Source organism: Alligator sinensis, unplaced genomic scaffold (genome assembly GCF_000455745.1).
Source record: "Alligator sinensis unplaced genomic scaffold, ASM45574v1 scaffold885_1, whole genome shotgun sequence".
Lineage (NCBI taxonomy): Eukaryota > Metazoa > Chordata > Crocodylia > Alligatoridae > Alligator > Alligator sinensis.
The window spans coordinates 1,372,236-1,396,032 of record NW_005842056.1 but is presented as its reverse complement, the minus strand read 5'-3'; the positions used below and the strand labels follow the sequence as shown (position 1 = coordinate 1,396,032).

Here is a 23,797-nt window from a genome sequence, read left to right as displayed (position 1 = left end):
CCCTTCTTGCCTTTGTGCTATGTATCACTGTGCCAAGCAATTTTTTAATGCTTGTTAAATATACTCTAGTTATTACTCCAAATTCTCTCGGTAATCATGAATATGTTAGGAAAGCAGTTGTCTATACCATTAGCGTGGTTAACAGTATGTTTCTTTCTGATGGCTAATGGCAAATGGCCAAAATACATCCAAAGTGTAGATCAACAGCTTACTAATGCATGCCCTCCTGCGACTGACTTTTGAATTTTCTGATTTAAGAATCCCATTTGCCAGGAAGCCTTTGGTGTTATTGTCAAGAAGCAAAATTATAACCTGTTGTATAGTAATCACCATTAAAAAAGCCAGATTAGTCGATAGGTACCCACATAGTTCCCAGATCTATCTTCCCTTCTATATTATTTCCTGTTCCGAAAAAATACAAGTTGGCAAACGTTGATGTCAAAGGAGAACAGTCCAGCCATAAGAGTGCCAACAACCATTTTATGTGGGGGGTCAGCTAATGGATCTATAGCACTAGGCCATCAGATGGCCAGAGACTTCGATTTAGTTACAACTGTCATCTCACCTTCAAATAAAAGACCTGCTATTTACCATCAAAGCCCACTGGAGCAAGGAAAGAGTAAAGCCTTGATCCTGCAAACTTATGCACGGACTTAGACTTCACTGCCATGACAAGATTTGCGGTGTTTGAAGGCTCAGGGCGCTGCTTTGAACTCTTGTGGCCATATGGGCCAGCCTTTACCCCGAATCAACAGCAAATTCCTATTGACTTAAATTGTCCAAGATCAGGCCCATAATAAATGTCATTCTTTAAGATTTAGTGACATTATTAAAACATGTTCTGACACAGCAACTGACGGTCACGTCAACATACGTAAACTAAAGGAACTGAAAAAATAAGCACTTTTGGAGAATGATTAAAGCTCCTTACTGAAAAAAAGATCAATTTGTATATAAAACCTGGAAAACTCAATGTTTTAATTGAACAGAAAAGAATCAGGATATTTAAACCCGTAAACAGTCCAAAGTATCTGGCTGTTTCAATAGGAATTTGATGAAGTATTTAGAACAAAGCTGGCCTAAATAAAAAGCAAATTCCTTCAGCAGTTTCAAAACTTCGGCCATCTCTGCTCCCTGCTCATTAGCATTCTCCTCATCCCACTTCTGAGGTCTTCTTCTGTGTCTTCTTGCATCTTGTCTCATTTTATCTCTATTTGTTAAGCTTCCTGCAAAGTGAGGCTGCTGGATAAGTGTTTTGTCCTAGCAATAACCACCTTATATTTTAGCAGCAACATAAAAGGGAGTATCAGCCTTCTAGAGCTGTGCTTCCATGCTGGACTATGCTTTAGGGAGCACCAAAGGGTGGTTCATTGCCGACAGGAAGGCCACAGTCCACAGCTGGTCTCATACTTGTGCCTCTCATACTTAGGGAGCTATATGATAGGGAGCAGGGAAGGACTATGGTTATTAATAAGAGCGGAGGACCAGGACCCAGTATACCACTTTGGCCAAGACACTGTCTGTAAGGCTTCTGGAGCAAGCCTAGGGCTGCCGCTGATGAATAAGCTTCAGTCACTTAGGCCTTCCCCTCCCTTTCCCAAATCCGTTGGCTCAGGCGTAGCTCGGAGCACACCTGAGTGCATTCCCTTGGGCTCTCCCTGCCAGGGCACACACTAAGATCTTGCTCAGACTCATTTCCCCCCTCAAGCGATCTATGCTGCCTCATTTGTGGGCTCCAGCGCATACAGAGCTGGCCCAAGTTGGTTCCTGTTAGCTGCCCTGGGTTCTCTTGGGAGGCCCTATAGACAAATGCTGGGTTATCTTTGTTCGCGTGTGCAGAAGAATAGGGAAAAAAGCATCTCCCCTCTTCTCCCAAGACACAGCACCTCCTGCCAATCCCCCAGGGGGACAGATCCATGCAAGTTTGTGCCGTAAGGGTACAATTCAGATTTGAGCTGCCCCAATTGCCCTATCTAGTTATCAAAGACCACAGGCATCATAAAGGTGGACTATTTATCAGGCGCAATAGCAATTCCAGCATTTAAACATGTGGGATTTCTAGCTGTAAAACACTCAGGGCAGAAAGAAGAAGTCTGATCAGCCACTAGTGCACCTGCCATCAACTACCCACTTGTACAAAGATTATTTCACATCACTCTAATTTACTTCCTCAGGTATCTCAGATTTCAACCTGCTGTTCCTACACACTCTTACAGAGTTTCATCTCCATGAAGCTAAACTTTAAGAAAAGCCACTTTCAACGCAGCCCCACAGAGATACCTGTTGTTACAGTCCAGTTGTGTTGCAGATCATGGAGTTTCTAGTTAAACGCTTTCCAAGGCACCATAAAGACATGTTTCAGCGACTGCATGTTAGCTGCCAGAGTGCTCACAAGCAACAGGAGTTAACGTGCTCCTTGAATGGCTCCATACAGGCATGCTTTGGTAAAGAGGGAACCTAACCATGCCTGTCTCACTGCGTTTGCAGTAGACTGTGAATCGTATGTGCTGTGAATGTGCAACAGAAAAGGTGGAGGGAGCAGACTACATTTTCCAGCAACCTCAGAGGAAGTGACTGAGCCCTATTAGCTACAATTGGCTGTGACTGACTACATTTCCTAGCGGAAAAACATCCAGCCAGGGACTGCATGAGTATGACCCCCGACCGAGAGACTGTACGGGGTTAAAGCTGGTCTGTGGGAACACCTCCCAAGGCGGGGAAAGGGAACTCTAGTGTGTCAAATAAATGTGTCGTGCTCTGATGTTCATCCCCCGAATGCATGCTGTATCCCTTTTGATAGGTATTCACCTGCATTTATCTTCTCTCCTTGGCCTGTTGGCTGGTGACCCCAAACCCTGGGGTTCCTATCGAAGTGGGGAAAACTCTCCTCTCTTCGTTTGGATGAGTCCTGGGGAATCTGGTTACACATCCATAATAATTCAGGTGTGCCCGGCCTTGTTTCAGGACAGAAGTTGCCTTTGCTGATGGAAACACTTCCTGGCTTATTGAAGGGAACTGTCTCTATAAATTGTGGTTGATTATTTCAGTGAATTACCTGGCAGATTACACAGTAGCTAACAAAACCAGGAATGCGCTTTATCTCATGGGATCTCTCATTTGTGCTCTTGGGAGTTGCCATTTGTGCTTTGGATCTTAAGGAATTGATAAAACGGGGACCGTGGAGTGTAGAAAAGAGCAGTGCTGTAAAATCCTCCAACCCATGCACAGACAGCTCAGCAAAATGCTTTCAAACCACGTGCCAGATGCGAGCTGAAATAAAGCCAAATAGGTTTTCACAAATTATCCTATGTAATACTCAGTACCTCTAACACACCCATTCTTTGCTTTGCACGCTGGTGTACCAAGCACATTTAAATTCACCTTTGAGGTCACTTTGAGCCGAGTAGCCAGAGGGCTGGTTCCAACAGGCGCATGCTGGCTCTCCAAGGCTGTTTAGTGAATCCAGTTTTTCCTCCACAAACCCTGCTTCTCTTTACCCCCCAACACCACCTCCCAGTTTAGAGAAACATTCCAGTCTGCTCCTGCTTGCTTTACTGAAAATACTGCCGTGGTTTTCAACATTAGGCAAAAAGCTCCCGACTGGCACCGTTTTAAACTACTTCTTGCTTGTTCAATTTTGCAGCTAGCATTCACTCATCTTCACCCTGTCCAGCATAACAGCTGAAAGCAGATTCATCCTCTGTGCGCAGAAGGATGCTTACTTCAGACCAGAAATTTTAAAAAATTATGTTAGATTTCAAGGGAAAAATATTTAGACCAAAATCTTCCAGGGTATCACATGCCTGAATTGCCAGGAAACAAACTGGTCTGGTTTTGAATGGAATGCAAGAAGACTTCCTATATGTTTGTCCTGAAAAAGACAATTTCTGTCTAATCCGGAAATCTGTGTGAAAGATATCTGCATGTATCCCAAGGAACCGTAGCCCTGGGTCTAGCTGTCTTTGGGACAACTTCCCAGACAGAAGGGCTTCTCTAGGATTATTTCCAGCAAAGCAGAACTCTTTATAGCAAATATATATTCGCTATCATTTTATACATTATAGAATTGATCTATTTTTTTTTAATATATACATTTTAGCCAATGCATTTTCCAGACAACGGCATCAGTACTGTGAATGTACTCTGGCACTTTTCCCCTCTTGCTCCAAAGCAAGACTTTTATCCTGACACTTGTTTCCTTTTGATGGCCTACGTGAGTTGCACCAGGATTGTGATATTGTTTAGGAGTGTTCAAAAAAACCCAACAAAAAACACATCCACACCAGCTGCTGTCAGCAAAAGCCTCAGCACACCCATAACAATACTGGCAGAAGCTTGCTTTGGTCAGCTTAGTTAATATTGTTCAGGAAGCCGATAGAAACGTGTCCCAGGAAAACACTAGCTATTCACTGTGTCTCCAGTTGAGGGCTCTGCTATAACCTTACATTGAGGGAAAGCCCTGAACAATCTTCTGAACCCTACTACTGGTTGTTTCAGGGCATTTCAGAGACAAAATGTAGGAAGCACACCTGCAAAATAGCAGGCTGCAGCAGAACAAAGGTGCATTCAACTTCACCATCGATCAGGAGCAGGACTATCATCATCCACATTAAATGTCCTAAACCAGGGTGGGAAATTATTTCCAGTGGAGGGCTGCTTACTGAGTTTTGGCAAACCATCGAAAGCCGCATGACAGGCAGCCAGGGGCAGATATATGTTAATTTTCTAAATTTTTTAGGGGACCCATGGGCCGGATAGAATGGCCTGGCAGGCCGCATCCGGCCCGTGGGCTGCATTTTGCCCACCCCTGTCCTAAACCTTTTTGAGTCTTGTGCAACTGAGGCCAAGAAAGGAAGAAGTCTTCCTCCTCAGAGCGTACAAACAGGTTGCAGGATTCAGGTCAATGATACATGTTGAATGGGTCTCTGCAACAGTGACTCGTACCTTATCACTACAGAGATAGGAATGCAAAGGGATCCCATTAAAAACATTGCATAGTTAACATCCTTTCCTTCCTGCTCATGAATTCTTATTTCATTGACCGCTGGTTACTTAAAAAAATGGATAGTTGCTGTCAATAGGAAGTCAAAGAAGGCTTACAATCAGAGAAATAGTAGAAGGACGTCAGGCACCTGGTGTACTGAAAAAGCAGGAAATGATTATAATGAAGGGCTTGTAAGATGAAAGCAATGCTTTAAAAAAAAGGGCATTTTACCTCTTTAAAGGACTTTCTGCAGGATTATGTGGAGAAATAAGAAACTCTGCCTAATCCTAGCTTTTGCATTTTGCAGGGGCTGTATTGATGCTGATTTGCCCTGAGGGGAAAACCAGATTCAGCGCTCTGTACAGCAGCAGTCTGCATGCACATCAGGGAGAGGTCTCCCACCTGCACCTGGAGAGAGGCTTTGCTCCCAGGAGAAACTTTGCCAACTCACAGGCAAACAGAGAGCAGCACAGAAAGGTGAGAACTTGCATACAGATAGCCTTTATCCTTCCAGGAGATCCTCAGGATCCACAGGAATCTCAGAGGACGCGGGCAGAGGAGCCATGTATGCCTGGACCCCCTGAATCTCCCACAGGGAGCAAAGGGCAGGGAGCAGTCATGCTATGTATTTCCAGCCTGTGTGCAGTTAAGTTGTGGGACTCCTTGCCATGAGATGTTTGAGACAGATGATTTAACCAGATTCAAATGGGGGATTGGATACATTCACTCCGGGTTGATCCACCAGTGCCTATTAACCACGACCGTAAGGGATGAACAACCAGACAGGTGACAGCACTGCACATCAGAGGCCGATGGCTTACCTGTGAATCATGCGGTAAGGAAAGTTGTCACAATGAATCAGAAGTTAATTTACTAGACAAAAAAACAGAAACAAACTGAAGCCTGTATAAACTTGTGCAGCTGGCAAAAAAAAAAAAATAGACATTGCTTCGTGCATATATGCCATGTGGGAAAATGAACGGAAAGTGAGGAGCTAGCATTAGTAATTCTATGTGGACTGAATGCTTTCTCCCTGACACAGAGCAATTAAAATCAGTGACAAGACACTGGCTGGCAAAGGAGAACAAGTGCTCAACGTAAGCGTCTTAGAGCAGAAGTAAAATCACGACCTGCCAGCCGCAGCTTGTTGAGCAGAAAAGACTTGCAGAAGCGGGCACAGAACAAGCTCAAAAGCTTTTATTCCCAACCTGCAATAAAACACCAATGCCAGCTGGATGACACATTCATTGCTGAGAAAGGTTAAACCAGGGAAGAGGCTGAAGAATGGTTGTGGTTGGAAGACTAGGATGCATTTGCTATTAGTTTTATTGCAGTTACATTACAACCATATGTCTTTGCCTTTCATTTAATTGATATTGATAAACTAGGGCTCTTAATACCCATGCAATGTTGGTCTTATCCTCAGTTTACAGATGGGGAAACTGAGGCACAAAAACATTAAGGAAAACACTTTGAGAAGAGTCCATTACTTTTGGAGACCCACTTAAGGTCTCATATTCACTCGGACTGATCCTGCCTCTCCTATTGACCTCAGTCAAGTGCAGCTGTTAGGGCTTCTGGAAGAAAAAAACCCCACCTTTTTTCTTCCACTGACTTCAGATTGGGTTGTGTCTCAAGCCGTGCACAGTTTGTGGATGTGTTGAAAAGTATTGGCTTAAAACAACTTGCAATGTTGTCCTAAAGCAACCACTTTTGTGGGAGAACTAGGAACAGAACTTAGATCTGCCAGTTCCTGACCTTACTGTTACGGTGTGGTTGCTTCGGAGGCAGCAAAACCAAAATGAACTGGCACAAAAGCCATTGCGGATCCTAGTTTTGAGGCAAGGCTTCAGCTGTTGCATTAGCTGAGCCAGCAAAGCTGGAGGGAAAACCTGTCTGAAGACCATGGGTAGAAAACCACTGCTGAAGGCATCTGTAAAGGTTCATTCACATGCAATCCACGCGTTGGCTCTAAGGGGACTTGCTAGGCACATATAACTGCTTTTCTCAGCCTGTCATACAGTGACAGTCCACAAAGTCCAATCTCAACCCTGCCCCAGGTTTGATTTTGCTACCAGGCAAACAGACATGCAATTAAACTCAAACGTCACCAGGCGCGGCTGTGACAAGCATTCCCCCTCCCTCGGGCCAGCTCAGTCCACATCCTCTATGGCATGCTCCGTCCCCACACAGCCGCTCCCAAGCAGCAGGTGAAACCATCAGTCACCTGTCAGCAAAAGCCACTTCACCATTCCCAGCACCTGCTCACTGGGCAAACACCGCCAACCTGTTCGCCTCTGTTTGTTTTTTCACAGTAGCACCAAGCTAAGAAGGGGGAAAGGAGTTGCTCTCAACCACGCTTATGGAAAATAAGTCTCACGAACACTTGTGTAAGAGCGGATGTGCCCCCAGGTCCACAGCAGAAGCACTGAATTCACGGTAGTTTAATTGCTTTGCTATCGATACTTCTTCTGGCTTAAGGACGTGCCAGTCATCCAAGCTGCTGAAATGAACCTGTGTGACTTGGGTTTATTATCGGTCTGCCACAAATAGCTACAGCCACGGTTTCGTGGACAACCCACTGCCTGAAACACATTCACCTGAAATGATTGGTGAGTAAACTGCTGTGGTGCAAGCGGCGTGGAGGTGTGCCAACCCGACATTGCTGAATCAGTCCTGTTCTTGCTGCGGTGCCACTGGCTCCTCTTCCAGGAAGGAGGGATCCAAGCATGAGATCTCAGGTATTAAACCAGTAACGGTAACACGGGTCCAGCTAAAAGAGGTTACAGCCATGTGCGGGTTGTGCTCAACCATCACCTTCTCCCCATGATCATATCCAAACAAAGGGCCTTTAGCAGCCATCTGCCTCCTGTTGCCTCCCTCCAAGAACGCCACGCTGGTTGAAAACCAGTATTGCCAAATCTGAGAGACAGCCGTACCATGTGTGAACCCCAACATTAGCATATTCAGCAGAAGACTGTCGTACGTCACAGAAACACGGGAGCATCTGCAGACACAAATGTTTTCCCATCCTTAGTGTCTGACTGTCAGTAGCCAGTAGTTTGATCGTTTCTCTCCCTGTCACCCTGCAGGACATTAATATCACGGCTGAATTGATCCACGTCACACTTGCCATACGTAGCTGGGCCTTTGGAGTATAGCCTGCCTCTAGGCGAGTCCATGGGCACAAGGGAAGGTACCAAGGCAATATAACGCTGTGCAAAGACAGAAAATTAATCAAATACAAATGCTCTCTTTCACATGCAAGCACTCACTGGCTTATTGTGTATTTTGACCACTTGGCAATCATCACTCATAGGAAGTGCAATGGCCAGATATGCCATGCAAATACAATAATTTCTGAAAACCAGTTCTGGGGAAAAGCTGACCATGCTTGCTGCCCTCAGACTCCTGTAGCTGCTACAAGAAATCACTACATGTGACCCTGCCCTCAGCCTGATCATCTTTTTGGCTGGGGATAAATCCAGAAGGGCTTGAAGTAATGAGCATGTGATATTTAGGGCAGAGGGAACAGTCCTTTGTGGTGTACACAGGTTCATTTCAGCAGCTTGGATGACTGGCACGTCTTTAAGCCAGAAGAAGGATCGGCACCAAAGCAATCGTCTCCACAGACCAAATTCTGCTTTCAAGTACACCTGTGACTTGCTAGGACTGTAAATGAAAGGAGTTAGATTTTCATACCCCAGAAACTGCCTACTCCCCCCGGTGTGTCCTGGCCCCGTGAGAAAAGGCCAAGACACTGGAGAAAGTTAATACACGGTGGTTAGTGCAAGTTTTTCCCTCTGTTGCAGGACATGCAGGGAGCAAAGGGAAAAAGCTAGAAATAGATGGCAGAAGTAGCAACTGAAGAGGCGCATGGCCCTGGCTGCAGGGCTGGTGCCCATGGGAGACACGTCTTCAGCTGTAACAAATGGAAACGCATGGCAAACACCGTTGGCATTTTTACTGCAAGCAGCAGAGAGCAGCGGTTCACCCCAGCTAGTACATTAGAGAGAGTACTGGTGCTCAACCTCTTGGTCCCACAAGCCAAGTGGATGGTGCAGGGGCAGTTCACCAGTTGGATCAGACCCATGCACCAGGATCAGACCCACATACCTGGATCAAGCCCCACACCACTTCTATGTGGCCCAGGTGCTAGATTGAGCCCTGGGACCCTATGCTACCCCTGCCCATGGTGGGGATCAGGGCCCACAGCCCCATATTGACCCCATGGGCCAAGGTCAGGCCCCTAAGCCACCTTTCTTACCTGATCTAGCATACAGAGCCAGCCCTTGAGACTCCCCACAGACCTGTGCAGAGCCCCTGGGATGGATGACATGGTGCCAGGACCAGATCTGGCCCACAGGCTGGGGGTTGAACACCCATGCATTTGTGCAGTCAGTTTTGAAACCAATCTGGTTGGATCATTGTGCAAGGTGAGGAAGGACAAACCTTTTCCTCTTTCACACCAGCCCCAGCAAGCTCAGAACCAGCGGCTCAGGAGACTCCTGTTTCTCCACCAGCTGCACAGGCAGATCTATGGACTTCAGTAGGAGTTTGAAGCGCAGGTTTGTTGGCTGACTGGGACCTGAGCTGCTCAGAATAGAGAGCGTGTTGTTTCTTGGGAGAGTGTTAAAAATTAATTCATTTTAAAATCAACATCCTTTTTTAAAAAAAAGCAGAGGAGAATTGTTAGAGGCAGCCTCAGGACGGACACATCACTCCACACTGCAGCCTGCTACGGAAAGAATTTGTTGGGCACAGCTCCAGACTCCTCATCAAGAAGTTCAATCAGGCTTCACTCTTGCACAGAAATCTTGATGGGAATCAGCTAACACAATGGCATCTATAATTTAGCACGGAGAAGCATTCCTACCAATGGGGAAGTATCTGTATACAACCCACGACTGGTGGTTTTATATGTTGAAACCTCTCTCATTCCAGTAGATCTTTCTCTTCACTAAATTCTAATCATGTGTTTTCAGATGATGTGTCCTTTGGACTTTTTCTTCCTTTCTGTTTTAACATTTCCAAGATGATCAAACAGCATTTTTTCCAGCTGCCTTTCATGCATAATAATGTCCCTTTTCTTTGCAATCTTCCTTCCTGTAAGTGTACCCTCCGGACCAAGTTGCCACTATATCACACTAAGGCAGCTTTATTCATCTCAATGGAAAGGTGTACTTGAAAGCAGGATTTGGTCCGTGGAGAGGACAATAATACATAAATCACCTCCCTGCTGAGAAGCACAGAGCATTTTATGCAAATTACTGAGTTATCCCACACAAAATATTCCTGTCAGGTAAATATTTCTGTTCAGCAGATGAATGCAGAGCTATGACTTGCTTAGAGCCACAAGGAAAATATCAAGATAGGATTGGAGATAACTCTCCTGACTCCCAGGTTTTGACCTTAAGGCACAAGACTTTTCTTTCTCTTATTATTGAACAAACCTACAGCAAGTGAGATCCGGTGACCTAATCCTACTGAGTTATTCTCTGGCAACATTTCAACTAATGGCAGAAGTTGTGTTTCCAAAGCACCTAAGTGACTTAAACATTGAAGTCTCACAGATGGATGATGGAGCTTAAATGCTTTTGAAAATGTCACCCTCCGGAGTTTGTAAGTGTATTCAGTTCCAGCTTATCTTGCACCGGTCTTTGCAGGCAAACTGTGCGCGTTTGTACTACCCGCTGCTGGGTACTACTTTATAGGATGCAAGAGGAAGCAGACTAGGTAACAGCACCATACAAAATGCTCAAGATGCATTTGCCCAAATGTAAAGCATAACTGCATTCTTGTCTCTCTCCCTCAGTTAGGCCTGGTCCCGTGCTGTGCTGTGTTTGGGTAAGTAACTGATAGCTTAGGGTTAGATGGCTCTGTCCCTAGGAGTCTGCATAGAGGAGTTAGGCTGGCAGGCCTCAACTCTGCGCAGCCACACAGGGTTTACTTGGATCTGTGGGCATGGGAAGAGGCAGGACTGGGGCTGAACATCTAGTACACTCCTCCCCAGGGCAAGTGGGTAGGGAGCAGGTAAGGCCCTGGCCCTACTCTACCGCCTACATGCCAGGCAGTAAAGCAGTAGGAAGAGAAGGCTCCCTCTTGCCAAGAAGACCTGAAGAGGAATCCTACCTTTCTGAAGCACCATCATCAGGGATCTCCATGGGGTGGAGAAGGACCTGCACACCGCTCCGTGCTCAGGGGTGCTTCAAAAGAATATTCCCAGGTGGAGATTTGCAAGTAAATCGAAGCACTGTCCAGTAACGTCTCCCAATAACATATGTTCCTATAATACCCAGTGCTCTGATACAGAAGAAGCAGACTCAAGCCCATGCTTTTCTTTTGTCTTTATTTTTGTCGTGTTTCCAAAAGTAGCAAAAAAAAATAAATCTTTTTTTAAAAAAGGTGACAATTCCTACAATGGCTAGAAAACATGTCCCTCCTTCAAAAGGACTGACATCAGAATGGATAGAAAATAATGCAAATATTTGCATGGTTATTAACAGGCCTAACCATGATATTTTCATATGAAAATGCAGAAGAGAACAAGGTGCAACTTATACAATTTATTGGTTATTTTTTTAAATATAAATCCAGGATTCAAATCTCCTTCTGAATAGAAAAAGGGGAGAAGAGACACCCATGCCATTGCAGGTGACTGCATTTAGAATAAATATGGGTATATGGCTTCTGTCAACACCGCACACGCAAACAAATTATGACGAAACAAGTCTGAGAATTTCACAAGTGCATAAGACTGGGAGGTTACTTTAGTGCGCGGTGTGCGACAAAAGCAAGCTGTATGCAGGCACTTCTATAAATATCCAGACTTTCTATTTCTGGTATTATTTCTCCATTTACAAATATGTTGGCCCACTAATGAATTTTTGGTCTGATTTTAATAGCTGATGTGTACGTTAAAATCCCATTCATAAGCAACGCCGTGTACTTAAAATCACAGCGGCTTTCTTCGTAGATGGGAAGGTGGAGAAAGCAAGGCACAGAGATATTAGGTGACAACATGGTCTTGCTTCAGCCCATGAAGTCCTGCCCAGTAGTTCTGAATACTGAGTTTGTCTGGATGAACGCAAAATTAAGATGCTGCTGTTTCTTTCCTCCGGGAAGCAGCAGCCTGCAGCACCCCTGCCTTTTTAAGCAGTGAATATTTAAACTACTATGAAGAAACCCCAGGGCAAGCAGCCACGTGGCATTTCTGCAAGGGAGCCCTGGGGAAAGGGGACGTGGAGATGAACCAACTTTGACACAAAGGAGTCCATTAACCTTGGCGTACCCTGAGGAGTTCTCCCCGATTCCCACATATCCTCATGGCCCAAAACACTGATCACGGAATATGCTGTGTTTGTAGGAAACATATCTGTTTTACAGGCCCACCCAAAAATGTCCCATTCCCGCCCCACACTAATGCCAGGAACATTAACAAGCTCTCATTAGGGTTCAGAGTACCAGGGCTGGCCCAAAACCCAGCACGGACAATGAAGTGGGTAAAACACAGCCACGTATTGTGAATAACCATTATTGTCCTATCGAAGAGAAAAAATAGAAAACAGAAGAGATAGATATACTTCCACCAAAAGAACTCAGCACTGGCAACATTGTAAAGGAAAGCAGAGGAACTGATAATTAGACACTGTCTGAAAAATGTAAACTCGTCATTCCTCGAGCTATAAAATGAATCACAAATCCATGGGTGAGTGGAACATACCTGCATGCAGGGGTCAAACAGACTGATACAGATGCATGAAAAGCCCAGACATCAATTTGGAAAAGAAATGCTTGATGAAATCCTAAGGCTCGAAAGGTTATTTCAGAAACGTCGTCCCTGGGTGGGGATGAGGGAGCAAAAAACATGGATCACGTAGCCTCTGAAGGCTGCAGTCACACACAGTGACAGGCAGCAGAATAATAGGGAAGGTGCCGAGTCTTCCTCGCTGGAGGTGTTCAAGAAGAGGTGGGACAGGCACTGGTCGGGGATGATCTAGGTGCAGCTATGCTTATGTTTTCCTACATGCATTTTCCTTGCAGCTGGGTTTGGCTGGTTGCCGCATAGGGATGGGAGGGATTTTTCCCCTCTCCTTCTGCTACATGTATTAGGGGTTTGGGGTTTTTTAACCCTTTCTTAGAGGCATTAGTGTTGGCTGCAACCAAGGCTGGGGATTTTGGGCTGTGCCAATGCTCCTGCTGCGACTTGCTGGAGGTTCCTGGCTAGAGGCCCTTGCCCCTCTGCTCAGGGTAAGACCTATCGCCATATTTGAGGTCAGGAAGAAATTTTACACCATGGTCAGATTGGTACAGTCAGTGGGGCATTTTGACTTCCTCTGTAGCAGGGAGCATGGCCCTTTTCCTGGGATTTCTCAAGCCTATTTTAACAACTTTTATAGCAGCGGTATGTTTGCAACCATGGTCCCCCTGCTGCTTTCCCTTTAGCAGATTACCGTGTTGTCTTGGGTTGTGTCTGGTTTGGTTAGGGGTGATCCTGCTTCAAGCAGCAGGTTGGACTAGATGACTCCGGAAGCCTGTTCCAGCCCTACTCTATGATTCAACAGCAGCACTGCACATTTATGATGTCTACACCGATTCACATTAGGATCATGAATTATTTCTAATATACTTCTTCAGAACAAAACAACTTTCCTATGTATTTATTATTTCAAGGCACTTCTTCAGGCATTTATCTTTTGTCCCTGAACCAACATCCCTTTGCCAGGCAATAAATCTACACTGCATTTGAGGCAGATCTGACTTTGACCCAGATCAAAACAGGTGCAGCATTGCTGCTCTTCCACCAGTGGGTGGCCAGCGAGAGCACACCGCTTGTAAGGGAACAACCTGCTATCACCTTACAAGCAAATGTTTCAAAGTCCAGGGAAAAACCGATAGCACACTGTCCTGCATATTTCAGGGACGGTGGATTTGCACATGTCTAGGGCAGTGGGAAAAAAAAACCCTTTTTCTCCTAGGACAAATGCAACACCTATTTTTAGTCTGAAGGACCAAAATGATTTGTCATCCGATGCTCTGAGGTGCTCAGCTCGACTCCAAGTGAACCGGGCACACAGGGCAATTTAATAATGGGTAAGGCAGAGAAGACTGAAGTTTTGTGGTTTTTTTACTTCAATCTTCACAAATAAGATCAGCAAGGTGACAAAAGCAGTTAACAGCAAGGACAGGGGAGGGCACTCAACACCTTGGTGGCAACAGTGACCTGCTGACATGAGGATCATCTACTATATTTTAAGACCCATGATTTCACAAATATTGGCATAAGAAAGGACTGAGAGATGTGCTTTCATGGGACTGTGTCCCCCAGTCCCAGAAAGGACTGGGGGACACAGCATCTCCCCACCCCAGCATTCTTGCAACAAAAAATACACATCACCGGTGGTCAGGTTTGGATTGCTAAGGGTCTCAGAGGAGTTTTGATAATCAGGGACTCTCTATAGCCAGCTTGGCCTCCAAAGTGTTTAAAGGATTGTGACGAAGGGACTAGAAAATAAAGTGGGTTCAGTTATTTTCGACAATAGCCAATGCTTGATAAAATGTAGCTACATTCATTAATCTTTGAGGTGCTTAAATAGTTTAAATTTTCTGCTTGTTAAAATATCCTTCACCCATTGAGTGCATGGCCAGGGCACGAGCAGTACAAACTGCCCCTTGCTGTCAGGGCAGTTGTGGTACAGGGCTGAGTGGCAGAGGTCGTCTGTAGGGAACAAATGGGTTAGCTTGGCCTTAGGGTCCTCTGCTGAGAAAAGGGCTGACATTAATGATTGCTCATGACATCAGTCATTTGCCCAGTAGGCTGAGCCCCATTTCATGCAGATCACAAAAAAGCCATTGGATTCCATTAGACCAGTGTTTCTCAACTGCCTCAGACTTAAGGTACACCTCTAATAATGCTTGCTCAGTTTTCACTCAGTTTTGGACTATAAAAAAAAATATTAGAGCAATTCTTTTGTTGCAAAGAACTCAGAAAGCCTAAAACAGGTCAGGATGCTTTGGCCCCTAGATTTCTATAAGAAAATCTCAGGGTTTACCTTGTGAATCATGTGTAGGTGTTTGCACACTTGTGTGGCACCCTTAAGAGGATCTCATGGTATCCTGGTTGAGAGTCACTGCACTAGGGGCTAAAAAGTTACTGTCACCCTGGCAGACATTACCCCAGTGTCCCGTTACAAGCCCAAATCTGTGTTTAAAAAAAACAAACAAAATACCAATTTGACAAAACCTCTGGTTTGTGGCTTTCAGCATGTCATGTTATTCCCCTTGGAGGGCTTGTGATTACCCGCTTTAAGGCAGTCGGATGCCACTACCGATCTTCACTTGCAGGCTCCCAGCACAACATGGCAAGGATTGAATTCCAGAGCGCTGATGATTTTGTAATGGCTCGAGCCTCGGAGGCCTTTTTCTTGAAGGTGCAGCAGAGTTGAATCAAAAGGCACTTGGTTATTTAGCACTGCCTTATGGGAGCATGAGGGCTTTTGCCAGTCTTATCCAGAACCACCTTTTGGTGCAGGGATTGGTGTAGTCGCAAACTGTAATGAACCTCAGGATGCTTGGGAATTCATTCTTCATAGATTTGCACTTGACTGGAATCAGCCGTTTGTGGCGAGCACCTGAAGAAGAGTCCACACAGGCCCATGGTTATTCAAAGCTGTCTTGCAACTATAAGCTCCCTTCCAGCCCCTAACAACTATGAAACTCTAAATCGTTTCCCTCTTCCCTCTCGCGACTGGAAACAGCAGCACACAGATCTCTAGGTCCAAGCCCTCAAGACCTGATCTCAGTCACTACAGTGCAACCCAGCTAACCCTTATCCTGGAGAGCTTAAAAGACTTACTCAAGGTCACAGGAGTCAGGAGGAGATTTCAGTCCCATGCTTTGACCACAAGCTCACCCCTTTCTCTCTTTTCCAACAAAATTTAATTTCAGACTGGGGTAAGTCTCTTCCTTCCTTGTGAATGTAAGGCAGTATGGTCAATGGATGGGTCACACACAAGACAGTATGGTCAATGGATGGGTCACAGGGCAGAAACTCAAGAGACCCAGGTTCTGCCACTGGCACATCATTTCACTTTGCCCCTCCCTCTCCATTGCCCCCTTATCTGTCTTGTCTGTTTAAAGTCTTCAGGGTAGGGACTACAGGGTAGGTTTTATTATGCATTTGTACAATGACCAGTACAATGGGCTATGGCTTAAGCTGAGACCTTCAGATGCTAGTGTAATGCAAACAGCATCAATGACTGTAAGCTGTTGGGAAAACACATACCCCTATATGGCTCGCATGGATGACCTTACCTGGGGAAAGGCTAAGAGCAAATTTGGTCTGGAAGTCACATTCACTGCTGTTTAGGTAATCATCAGAAATGACGACTACCATCCTTCGGCACCTGAGATGAAACAGGGAATGTGGGACATGGTTAACAAAGATACTTTTCAGACCTATTGGAGCAATATGTATCATACAGAACTGTTCTCCTGCAAACATGCAACTGCCAGCTGCGTTTAGCAGCAACTTCCATACAATCTAAAAAAATGCTGATATTTTACAGCCACATATAGCATACACCCAGCACATCTAATCATTGGAGCATTGCAGCTATATATTGATTGCACAAAACAAAACTTTGTTAAAACAACTTTGTTAAGGTTACAGAAGCCAAAGTTTTCAAAAGTTAGGAAATGCCAATATGAAGCTTGTCTGTGCAAAACGATGGAGTCTTTCATTCATGAATGCAAGCTCTACTATTGGCTTGGCATCGGTCATACTTAGGAGTATGTTTAAGTGCTAAAGGCTTGGAAACACCAAATTCTGCAACAGCCAATGAGCCAAGGAACCACCAGATCTCATAATGGTTAAGCTCATCCTCATTCTACTAATTACACTCGCTTGAAGCATCTTGCCTTAAACTGTCCATGTGTCACCAGAGTCCCAGGGAGGAGATAAGCAGGTTGTGTTCCTAAGCTATCCTCAGGGTCCTGCCCTCTATGCAAGTAGCTAGACTAGTCATCCAGAAAGATAACGGGTATCAGAATGCCCCATGAGGAGGAAAATTAACCGGATAAAGTTAGTGAGCCAGAGCTGTTCGATGACCCAGTGGGTCTCTCTCCAAGCAGGTCTCCTCCTGTCACCATGAAGCGAGGAGTTCCCTTATGGTCCACCCACTCCTTCCTCAACCTCTGTGATGTCTGTAAGGACTTGTAGGGTCAGGATCAGAACCATGGCCTGAAGTATTGCCTTTTGATTTCCGTGCGGGCAGAAGCTGGTGCAAGTTGGACCTGCTCTAACTCCTCCTGGATCACCGCTGCTTTGGAGCAATCACAGGCTGTACACGGCACACAAGTGAGGGCAGGGACCTGGAGTGTGATGCATAATGTCTCTCCCCTGGGACGGCCTAACTCCTTCTCTCTTGAGGAGATGACAAAGAGGACAGTCCAGCAGGACACCATTGTGAAGTGTCCCTGCCTCGCTGCCCCATCCTGCATACTCTTCTACATGAGGGTGCTAATCTGGCCCCCAAAGGAGCGAGTCTTTGGTTTCACCACAGCCCTGAGCTGGAGAACATGAACTTCTCCAGTATCCCCCTTGGCAGAGCCGGCTTGCTTACCTTTTCTCTATGAGCTCACTGGTAATGGACCACACACACGACCCTGGCAGGACATCCCGATCAAAGACGCACAGCTTCAGCTTGAACTCTGTTTGCTCCAGCTCTGTGATCATCTCCTGCACAAACTCAATGTCCTTCTGACAGTAGCAGATAAAAGCATCGAACAGCTCCGGCTCGTTCCCTGGACAGAAGGCAATTTCAGTACGGAGTTAACTCAACCCACCTCCTGCACTCTGCACTGTGACTGGAGCCCTTCATTCATCACTCCATACCCCACACTAGCGCAGTGTAGTCTAACCTTGCCCCCAAGTAACTTGTCTCTTTTTAGACATTTATATGGCAGTGTTTGAGGTCCTGAACCTGCGGTCAGATCCAAAAAGTTATACACTGATCTTGGGGGTGCCTGATGCCAGAAGACACTGAGAATCAGAGCCCTCACTCTTTAGCTCCGGCCACAGAGACTCTTGCTTCTAGACCCACAGATCAACAGTTCAATCTCTGCAGTCGGCTCATCCAGGGAAGTCAGTCATTACACCCACTGTTAGCAATGGTGTCACGTACATCATGCTTGCCTCACATACTATGCATGGCTGGCACACAAACTGGCTCTTTCAAACTTCAGGACCTTCAGTGAGACATCTAAGGAAGTGACCCAGTTCTTAGAAAGGTTGGCCAACAGCAGGTCTCACTGACGTGTATGTACTTCCTTGACACCCAGCTACAGATCCAGGTACCTTGTCTTAAAGACAACATTTTTCACAACTGGGTGCCTGAAATCTATTGGGCAGTTTCTCCACTATTTTATACCAGCATGTTGAGGCCATTATGTCAGACCCTAAAAACAGAGTAGGAAAGAAGTAGAGTAGGAAAAAAGAAGTATGCAAGGTCCAGATACCAAAGCCACATTTACAGAGGAAGGTCCCTATGTCTTTGCTCATCTGTAGTGGCTTCAAACTGTTGTGGATCTGCATCCAGGACCAGGGCCCACTAACCCAGAAAAGGTCTCCTTCCAAGTGAGAAGAAAGTAGTTACATGCACAAAGAGCTTCTACACAAAGGGGACTCGGTTAAACATTATACTGCACTGGCCTTAGACTCCCCTACTTGGCCACAAAGCCACTTCTCTAATCGCCATTGACAACATCCCTGGTACTACCCCTCCTCCCTCTCTTGAGTTATTTCAATGCTACCCCCCTCTCGGTCAGGATGGCCTATATGTGTCTACGTTAAGGGAAGGACACAGAGAATAAAGGGAGGAAAATGAACCCCAGTATCTCTCACTAAGACCTCCTGCATCAAAGGCCCGCTCTAGCACCACGAGTTATTATAAAGTAATAAACCAGTCATTTACCGAAGGGATCGTCTTGGGTTGTGATGCCTGATAATTCTGATGTCTTCGGGATGCTGCTGTCCACTGGTGGGTGCTGGATAGGGGGGGGTGCCTGCTGCTTTTTCTTTTCCAGGTACTTCTTACAGTCCTCTTCTGCAAGAAACCCAAAAGGCCCTTATGAGGCTGCTGAAAAGTGGAATAATTAGTTTTCAGGAGGTAATTAAAAAAGTCTCTAGGCCATCAGCTGCTTGGAAGCTAAAGAGATTTACAAGAAACTGAATTTATTAAGGAACATTAATTGCTCAGTAGTGATCAGTGACGGACTCAAGCTAAAGGTGCTGTAGGATGGATGGAGTTGCTCTTTTTGAGCAGCACCTGCCATGCTTATGAACGTCATCACCGGGGCAGTGACTCCATTGGTCTCAGCACCCGCGCAGCCTGTGCTCATTGATGGTTACCCCGGGTTCGCCTTCAGGTACTCATGCAAACAACATCAAGTAGGGTAGGGCCGAAATCCAAAGCTTGGGGCAGAGTTTTAAGTCTTCATAAAAAAATCCTATCTGAGTTTGTTACTCTGAACTGGCTGCAGAATCAGGCATTTAGATGAGAAGAGTCATGTAAGAGCCCAGACAATCAGCGGAGCAGGGCTGCGTGCAGTCTAGCAACTCCTTAACCATCGCCTGGAGCTCACGTCAAGAGACACGTGCTTTTAGAGCAGGGGGAGCCGGATGGAGCCAGGTTTGTGACAGACCAGCTTAGCTTTATTTTCAGAGTGAAAACCAGGTTTCTGGGGGGCTGATAAAATTCGCTTGCAATGGATGCAACCACAGCGCAGGGCTGTGCTAACGGGTAAGGGAATAAAAAACTACTAAATACTATCTAACAAGCTTTGACAATGAAGTGCAAACATACAAACAACTAGCACAATGTGAGACAAGCTAATGGATTGCAAATGCTGTTGTGCCACACAGGCAATTCATTTTATTGTTTCTATGTTAATTTGAACCAGATGTAACATGTTCCTTTCCCTCTGGAAGGCCCTGGGTCCCGGCTCTGACATGGTGGCTTGCTGCTGTTTGTAATGAGACTAATTGGTGAGGGCCAAACAACAGAGAAACTTCTGGGAACATTATTACTGGTAAGATCTAGAGTAATTGGGGGGTGGGGGGATTCATTGGAAAGCTATAAAATAGAGTAAAAAGCCAAAATGTTGAGACGGCAAAAAGAGAGGACTGGATAAAGTAAGTCTCTTTGGGTTATTGAGATGACAAATGCAGTATTTAAAGCATATTTCCTTCCCTGGTGTATTAAGGAAATATACAGTGATCTGACCTAAATGTCCTAAGACTGGCTTTTAGATCCTACAGGAACATCATTCATGGCCAGCACCCACAAGTCCATATCAAATAACTCTCGCCTATCCAGAGTTATCTGTAATGCTCAGATAGGTATATACTTTACACATTACTCAGTCAGTGGTCCGAATATGCCCTAGTCCAATGCTTGAATATCTCTATGCAACAAACTTTCAACACTAGACAGTTTTCAGAATCAAATACCAGACTTGCTACAGAGGTGGGCAATTATTTTGGGTGGAGGGCCGCTTACTGAGTTTCGGCAAGCCATCGAGGGCCGCATGCCAGGCAGCCAGGGGCAGATAAATATTAATTTTCTAAATTTTTTAGGGGTCCTGGAGGCCAGATACAATGGCCTGGTGGGCCGCATCCAGCCCATGGGCCGCATTTTGCCCACCCCTGTGCTAACACCTTCACAGTTTTGCTACAAATGCAAAATGCAGGGCTATTGCACTGGACCTGGCATTAAGTAGTTCCCAGGATGAGTTTTGGCAGTTTTGCACAGCTTAGACTCCAAAGAAGACATTCCAATTAAGTTTGAGTTTTTAGGCTAATTAGCACCCAAGAGTCAAAGTTAACCTCTTGGGATACAACACTAAGAACCAAAACCAAGTGGACAAGATTGCAAGATGCCCTGTGAAGCAAAACAGCCACGGCCCCCACACAGCCTGGACAGATTGCCTCTATTTCAGGTTTTTGCTTGGGTCTTCAAATAAAAGGTAGCCAGTGCGATTGCTTTCATTAGGGAACCTGAAGGAATGGAGCAAAAACGATGGACACATTAAACCGCAGAGGAAAAGGGTAAAAAATTCTCTCTGCTGCTTCAGTGTCAGGGGGGAAAAAAAAAAAGAGACAAGTGAGGGAGATGAATTATTAAGCAGGCACATATCAGTTTTAGTCACTAGTCAGCAAGAAAACCAAAACTAATGAGGTTCAGCATGGAAGGTTTGAGATAAACATAGCAAGGTAAATAGCTTTAGCACTCAAAGGACAGTTCGGGAAGGGAAGACCCTGCGAAGGCAGATCGCGCAGAATTAGAATGGCTAGAAAGGGAAAACTTCAGCTCTCCAGCAACGGCGACATGCATTACTGCCATAATGCAGAGAGGGACTGGAGCATCTGCCCCACAGCGAAGGAAGGAGTGGGGCAGATTTGTGCTGAAGTACCAGCCACAGCCCAAGCAGTCCTAGAGATTCAGTACATGGATCAGTCTTGTCTCAAAGAGACAATCAGTCCCAGCACACAGCACAAGACCCCCGAGATCAAGCAGCAGCTCTAGTACTGAAGTTAAGCCTTTAGACACGGCTGCAATCCTTCATTCATTCTAATGAAAACGAGGGATCTGATCCCGAATGCCCCCATCTCTCATTGACCTCCGTAAGACGGAGGTGCTCAGTAAGTATCGCAGGATCAGGCCAGAGCTGCAGACTCCAGAAAAACTTGCCAGTGTGATCCTGAGCTGGGCAAAGCTTAGGAGCTTCCTGAACTTAGGAGCCAGCTAAAACCACTCCATACAACATCATTTGTACACTTCAGGGAGGGATCTTTTCTGGATACCTTTTCCTGGAAAAAATATTGGACATTGACGTGCTGAGAAAAACCAGATCATTTCCTACATTAAGAGCAGCGATAGAACTAAAAGCACTTGAAGTCCAAGATCTGTTCAGTTTTAAACACAAGTGCACGCAGCTGGAAGCACCTCGAAGGAAACAGAGGACACAACTGTGGACCATGCCGCTCTCAGTATTTATTTTAAAGGACGGATCAGACATGCGTTTTGAGGACCCAAAAACCTAGCAGGAGCCTGCCATCTTCTACAGTAGGTAACTGGTTTGGTAAAAGAGGCACCAGTGCTGGATAAAAGTGCTGAATAACCAAACAATCTTGATCCTCTTTTTTTTTTTTAAATCAGCATTCTCCATCTTGATTTTTTTTTAATGCAAGTAACAGGAAATGAAGTTTTCTACTTCCCCACGATTTACGCAACACACTTTATGTACAAGGCACCCGACTTTAAGGATTTCTTATGAGTCACAGCAGACTCCAGAAATATTTGGTTACACTTCCGGTCCAGGGCTCTTACATTTGGTTTCTCTTTGCACTTAGAGTGTGAGTGAAGCATTACAAATGCTTTGTAAAATGGCTTTTGTGGGGCTCCAAGTTTCTTCCTGATTCTCTGATCTCATTTGCCAAGTTTGTAAATAAAAGTTTTTTCTCCTGCTAGCCAAGCCCACAAACTTCTCTCCAAACAGCACAGCACCACCAAAAAAGTTTCTACCTGCCCAATAAGACCCCCCCCCAATACACAACATAAGCCCCTTACTTTTAGGCCATGCCCCATGTGCAGCACTCTCATGGCTAATGCTGCTAGAAGGCATTGTTTGAGCCAGAGAAACTTTATCCTGAGCAATTCTGTGTAAAACAGAAAAAGGTGAATTTGTGGGACCGACACTAACAGGAGATTCTCCTTCCCCCCTTGACAACCAAGTGTGCTGTGGAAGCAGCCCCATAACCTGTACCTTTACCATGTCAGGTTTGGGGATCTTCTGTGCTGCAACAGTAGCCCAGAGAAAGAAACCGTATCCTCCAAATGTCAAGGGAACGTGTCACCGATGGTCAGGCCCCAAATTCTCTCTCTCAAAAGAAAGGAAAATTCAACGCAGCATCCCAAAAGGAAGCTAAGCAACCTGACAGAGGCGGTCGCCTCTCAGTTCAGGTTGCAAAGCCAGCCCTGCTCCACCCGACTACAAACCATAAGGAGGAACGAGCAGGTGAACCCCAGCTCAGCTTCGGCAGTTCCCATTTGACTGCTGTCTGCGTCAACTTTTCCAGGGACTAATCTGGAACGTCTACACCATAGAAGAAACCAGACAGCACTGATACTGCAGTTACCCACGATGGTAGAGCAGATCCTATCCCAGCCACAATGGAAACAACGCTCGCTGTTTGTGCGCGTTGTTGGACCAAACGCACCGGCCTGCTGGTTGTCTTTCCTTTCTGCACGTCACCAAGGAGGTACTCCGTAATACAACCTACCCTCGATCCGAACGTAACCCGGGGCAAACGGCGCGTCCTTCACCGAATCAAGGAGCACAGCTTTTCACAATGCCCGACAACACGGAGCGGGCTATTCTACACGCCGCTCTGATCCATTTAGCAGCTCTGCTTTTTCCAGAAGCTAAGGAAAGCAGCCCTCTGCTTACAAATGCTTGTGCTACACCTCTCAGCTTGCGGTAGTCCAAGTCCACCGCCGTCCCAGTGTGAGGTTACACTGCTGATGAAGAGGAGATGCGCCTCCAGCCTCCATCCCGCCAGGGGTAAGGGGAGCAGCAGGTGGGGAGGAGACAGGGGGCTGCCCCCGGAAGGACCCAGCTGGGAGGGATGGGGAGGAGCAGGACCAGGGGGCAGGGACAGGCGGGCGCTCACCGATGCGGGGCTGCAGGTCGGCGATCACGTCGCGGCGGCCGAGCTGGTGCAGCAGGGCGAGCAGGCGGCCGACGGAGGGC

At 46.0% G+C, this 23,797-nt stretch overlaps 1 protein-coding gene across 1 annotated transcript; it reads right to left on the bottom strand.

The window, feature by feature from the left end:
- Positions 1–10,879: 10,879 nt before the first annotated feature.
- MYD88 (myeloid differentiation primary response 88) lies at positions 10,880–23,793 on the bottom strand (the record flags this gene model as incomplete). The annotated part of the gene is made up of 5 exons (XM_006039500.3): positions 10,880–15,615; positions 16,298–16,389; positions 17,608–17,788; positions 18,958–19,089; positions 23,718–23,793. Coding segments are annotated over 5 exons (636 nt in total), but the record flags the coding sequence as incomplete, so codon positions are not given.
- Between the last annotated feature and the right edge of the window lie 4 nt (positions 23,794–23,797).